Below are 5,626 nucleotides of genomic sequence, written 5' to 3'. Positions count from 1 at the left end.
GCAAAAGCGAATTTAAAAATTTAGTTCAGCCCTCTGAATTCATCCCAAATAAAATAAATTTATTAGAATTCGACGATTAAAATGTTCAGTGCAAAATAATCTGAATCGCGCATGGTCCAAGAGAAATCTTGCGCGAGATTGATAATCATGAGTTAATTGGTAGTAAATCATTCAAAGCAGAACCAAGCTAACTAGAGTCGAAATCAAATAATTGCTAATCAGGTCGATTTCAATAGGGATCAGCCGCACAGTAAAATGTCGAATCCGATGTAGTCTGGTTCGGTCCGTTTACATCGTGCCCAGGATAATCACAAAAATTATCCAAACGAGATTTAGCCAGAACCGTATAAACTGTTATTCCTCTGATTTTCCGTTTCATGATTCGGAAAATGAAACGTGTAGCCGTATAGCGCGTTGACCCATTATACATCGCTAAAAACTCCTAATTCAAAATATCTGCAATTTTATTTATAAAATAAATAGGAAAGTGGAAAATCTAAAAAAAATCCGTCTCCTCTCATCCTTATCCCGTCGTTTTCTCTCTCTCTCTCTGATATTTTCCACCGCTCTCTCTGTTATCCTGGCCGATGGCCTTCGAACAGAGCCACCATTGCTTGGCTCATCCTCCCCGACGTTGCTCTCTCTCTCTCTCTCTCTCCCGGTGCTCTGCTGGCCGCCGCGCCCCTGGTCCCGGCCCCAGCTTGGCCTCCTCCCCATGCCGCTCGGCCGCCCATCTCCCTGCTGCCGCTCTCCCATGGCGCGCCCCTGGTCCTTGCTCCTAGCTCGCCTGCGCTCGGCCTCCAGCTCCAGCTCGCCGAGTCCCTCTCTGTCTGCGCCATGGAGCTCGCCCGGCCGCGACCTCGCCTTGCTTCCTGTTGCGCTCCTCCTTCAGCGTCTCTCCCATGGCGCCGGCCACCCTCACCTCTGCTCCTCTGCGCTGCCGTTCTCTGCGCCCGGACATGGAGCTCCCTCATCCGCGATTCCCTGTGCTAGCGTGTACTCTCTCCATGGCGCCCAGCCCCCAGCTCGGATCTCGCCCGACCCCAAGCGGAGCTCCATCCCTGGCCGCCGTGTGCCCCTGCGCTCGGCCTCCTCTCCATTTTTTCTAGCCAAGCCCAGCCAAGGTTCCTCCCTGCGCGCGCGAGCTCTATTGCGAGCGCCGATCTGTACCTACAAAGCCTCGCCAGTGAAGTCTGTCGTTGTTCTCTGGTTCGAGCTCACCCTAGCCATAGCTCCTCATCGTGTGCCTCCACGCCGGTGCTCGACTGGCTCGACGATGACCCTATCGTCGCCCTGCTGTTCGTGCTCCATTTCCGCAGCACTGCTCTTTGTCATGGCCGTTAGACCGCCGTTGATCTAGCCGTCGTAGCTCCTCTGTCACGGTTGATCTTGGTTTCCTCCGTGCCACCGACCGTCGACCTCGTCGTTGCTTCACAGCGCTTGGACACCGCTGTCATTGCTCAGCCATGCTATGGGCACGGACGCTTTACTTCCTCGCCACTGCATCACCATTTGCTGTAGGAGAGAAAGACTCTAGGACCTTTTGGTGGAAAGGAGAAGAAAGCTCATGCGTCGCTCGCGAGGTGCTCGAAGTAATGCCGGAATTGGAAATCATGATTGTGTTCATGGAATCATGGCCTTCGAGACGGATTAATTTATTACTGAGCTATCGTCGCTCTCGCTCTTCGTTTTAATATTTCTCATCAATTTGGTACGTTTGCGCTGTCCTGGTGGGCCGGTGACGTATATGTAAATCGCAGTAGTGTGATTTCGTATGACGCTCGATAGGTGTTCGGCGATTTAGGGGAAACAGTGAACGTCGTCGTTTTTGTTAATTCCAAGTCGCACTGTGATGTGGTAGCTGATGTATTATTGTTGTTAGCCAAGTCATTAGATGGATTGGCTACCTAGGTAGGTCGCGATGATTACCCCGTTTGTAGCACGGGCACATGTTTTATTAGACGTTTGTCGGAATGCTGGAGCTATATGTAGCGTGGTGATTGTGTTCACGATTGTGAAGTAGGCGTGCCATGTAGCTAAGTTTAGGTTCAAAGACGTAGGTTATGCGAGGAGAATTAAATTGGTGTTTCGTATCCGATGTATGGTCGAATTAATATTACTGAGAATAAGTCTTGTGTTTCTAACGTCTAGCCGATAGGTGCTGTTAGTATTGCGTATGACGGGTTTCATTTGTTTGTAGCGAGTGGCATATCGGTGATGAGTAGGATGGATTAGTGTTTCTAGCAATTAGCCGATAACTTACGTTATTGTTATTGGTGCCTAGTGTGTTGTCGGATAAAGTCGATACCCTGTCATACCAGACATCACATTCTCTAGGTTTATTCATAGATTTAATGTCATAAATAAATAATTGTTGTTACCCAAAATAATTAAGAGGCAAGTAAGATCGATAAGTTCGTTTCTGTGAAAACCTAAGAATTGCCAGTGGAGAGTGCTTATAAGTGCGTTAGATCTTTAGTTGTTAGGGAAGCCGTTTTGTATAACTTGATGCTGTAGAATTATGTTCTACTTATTAGAACAATTAGTCTGGTGCTTATTTAGTCGATATGCTTTGCATAATATTTTGAATAGTAGTTTTAAAGCTAATTGTAAAGCTACTAATTGTTACTCTAAGTCCGAGGTATACTAGATTAATTAACCTAAGTATGGTTAGTCCTTGGTGTTATATGTTAGCTAAGAAAGATCTAAAATTTATGCTTAGTGTGTTGTTTCGTGATGTTTGAGCTAGCACCGGATAAGCATAAGAAGTGCGAATATTATAGTTAGTCTTATATCGACAGCTGACATTTCTTGTTATTGGTTTTGAAGACTTGTTAGTAGTGTGTAATCCTCGACCGTGTAACATTGTCTAGTATTGTACTAGTTCCTCTTATATTCATTCATGTGCATCATGCATTTCATTAGACGCGCTAGTTGATCACGTGATGTGGAAGACAACCCAAGTCAACCCCAGGATAATGTAGAGATTTGACATCTCCGCAAGACGATGTCGTCAATCGGATCAACCCGAAGATGGATAAATCAAGCAAGTGCTCGGCTAAAAGATGATCGACAAGCAAGTCTCGTCTAACAAACACTAACCTAGTGTTATTCTAGGCAAGCCCCGATGCATTATCATTTTCCTTGTTGTTTCAAAATCTTTATCACCTTATATGATGCATTAGGTGATAGGAGTTGTGTGCTAAACAGTTGATGCATTTCCTTCCTTGGAAAATTGATTACCCTTCCTTGATACCCTTTTATGAAAAGGATTTTTATGATGCTTAGCCTTGCTTTAGAAAACAAAATGTTTTGTTTTAAAACAAAAGGTGATGCTTCATACTGGATGGGAATTTTTACAAAGAAAAGATTGATGATGGTGGATCCATCACGGCCGTGATGGGTTCAACATCTGAAAAGATGTACCTCTGTCAGGTACCCAACTTTGGGTTTTAAATAATAAAGACGAGACCGGGTGGGTGACTTGCATGAGAAGGGAGTCTCGGTGTAGTGTCTCCGTCTGAGTCGATTAAGGATCGTGTCGATGTAGGCTTGCTGATTGAGGACCTTTTAACTGGCCACATGCCTCGTCATGGGTAAGCTTTGCCTCGGTCGGACCAATATCAGAAAGGCCACCACGCAATGGGAGTGGAGAGATAGCGAGAGTAGCGTGTACCCTCCGTGGCAAGAGGCTGTGAAAGGGAAATGTGCCCTTGGGCCATTTCTATAATTGTTTTGGTGATTAAATGTCCAACACAAATGTTTTGAACTCTTATGTGCTAAAATGAGCAAGAAGTGCAAATCAAAGACAAGGTATGTTTCTAGACTTAGTGAATTGTTTTTGAGTACTAACATGTTTATCTAAGTGCTAGAAACAGTGCCAAGAAAAGAAGAAACGAATTGGAAAAGAGTTAGCTGTGTACAGCCAACACCTGCTCGGGCCTGGCACACCGGTTGTCCGGTGGTGCGCCGGACAGTGTCTGGTGGTACAATGTCTGGTGCCCCAGGTGAGCCAACGGTGAACCAGCTACTCTCGGGAGTGACGCGGCTATAATTCACCGGACTGTCCGGTGAGTCACTCGGGACGAACTCCTCGCTCTCGGGAAAAGAAAAAGGCGATGTGGCTAAAATTCACCGGACTGTCCGGTGGTGCACCGGACTGTCCGGTGAGCCAACGGCGCCAGCGGCAGCGGTCGTCCACGCGATCAGCGCGCGACACTGGCTCGCTCCAACGGTCGGCTGGGTGCACTGGACAGTGTCCGGTGCGCCAACCGATCCCGAGGGGCAATGGTCGGGTGTGCCCGATATGGAAGGAGATCGCGCGCTGGACATGAACAGTGGCTGTCTAGTGGTGCACCGGACTGTCCGGTGCACCACTCGACAGAAGGCAAGAATGGTCTTCCAAATTGAACTCCAATGGCTCCTAGCTGCCTTGGGGCTATAAAAGGGACCCCTAGGCGCATGGAGTAGTACACCAAGCTTTCAAGAAACATTCTAAGACTCCCAGACTCCGTCTCCACGCATTTGATTCGCTGTGTTAGTGATTTGAGCTCCGTTTGAGTTGCGAACTCCTCGTGCTGTGTTTTGAGCTCAAGTATTGGCTTGTGTGCGTGGTTGTGCTGCGATTTTGAGTCTTGCGTGTGTTTCTCTCCCATCCTTACTCTTGTGCCTTCTTTGTGATCATAACCTTGTAAGGGCGAGAGGCTCCAACTTGTGGAGATTCCTCGCACAAGGGAAGAGTACTCTAAGATAAAACATCATGGTATTCAAGTTGATCATTGGATCACTTGAAAGGAGTTGAGTGCAACCCTCGTCCATTGGGACGCCACAACGTGGAAGTAGTCAAGTGTTACTTGGCCGAACCACGAGATAAAAATCACGTGTCTCGTGTGTTGTTTCTTGTGATTGCTTTGTTCGCACGAGCGTGTTCCATAGCCACTTGATTTCACTAACACCTTAATAATCAAGTTTGTGGCTATTTAGTGTTTGATTTTACAGGATCGCCTATTCACCCCCCCCCCTCTAGGTGCTCTCAATTGGTATCAGAGCCATACTCTTCATTTAAGGGACTAACTGACCGAAGAGATGGATCCTAAGGGTAAGGGGATGGTGATTAACGACAAGGAGAAGGAATCCCTCTTCAACGAGCCAAGAGACGACAAGCCTACCGACTCAGGCTCGAGTCACAAGAAGAGGGACGGGAAAAAGAAGAGGCGCATCAAGAAGATCATCTACTACGACAGTGATGCCTCATCTTCTTCAGCAAGGGGCGACGATGACTCCTCGTCAAAGAAAAAGACGGTCAATCAAAATTATTCTTTTGATTACTCTCGCATTCCCTACAATTCAAATGCGCATTTACTATCAATTCCCCTTGGAAAACCTCCACACTTTGATGTTGAGGACTATTTATTTTGGAGCCATAAAATGTGTAGTCATTTATTCTCTCTTCATCCTAGTATATGGGAAATTGTAGAAAATGGGATGCATTTTGATAGTACCGATAATCCCGTGTTTATTAATGAGCAAATCCATAAAAATGCCCAAACCACTACTATTTTGCTAGCATCTCTGTGCAGGGATGAATACAACAAGGTTAGCGACTTGGACAATGCTAAGCAAATCT

The 5,626-nt window shown here is 46.5% G+C and overlaps 1 protein-coding gene across 1 annotated transcript; it reads left to right on the top strand.

Moving 5' to 3' along the window:
* The first annotated feature begins 628 nt into the window (after positions 1–628).
* LOC100279411 (uncharacterized) lies at positions 629–1,972 on the top strand. Its single transcript, NM_001152423.2, has one exon. The coding sequence runs from the start codon at positions 716–718 to the stop codon at positions 1,358–1,360; it is 645 nt and encodes a 214-aa protein (NP_001145895.2). The 5' UTR covers positions 629–715; the 3' UTR covers positions 1,361–1,972.
* Positions 1,973–5,626: the final 3,654 nt, after the last annotated feature.

The sequence above is a fragment of the Zea mays genome, chromosome 6 (genome assembly GCF_902167145.1).
Source record: "Zea mays cultivar B73 chromosome 6, Zm-B73-REFERENCE-NAM-5.0, whole genome shotgun sequence".
Taxonomy (NCBI): Eukaryota; Viridiplantae; Streptophyta; class Magnoliopsida; order Poales; family Poaceae; genus Zea; species Zea mays.
This window is presented reverse-complemented; position numbering and strand designations above follow the sequence as displayed.

What these genes read in the sequence shown, in the direction of transcription:
- LOC100279411 (NM_001152423.2), top strand. Translation starts at nt 716, where the DNA reads ATGCCGCTCGGCCGCCCATCTCCCTGCTGCCGCTCTCCCATGGCGCGC.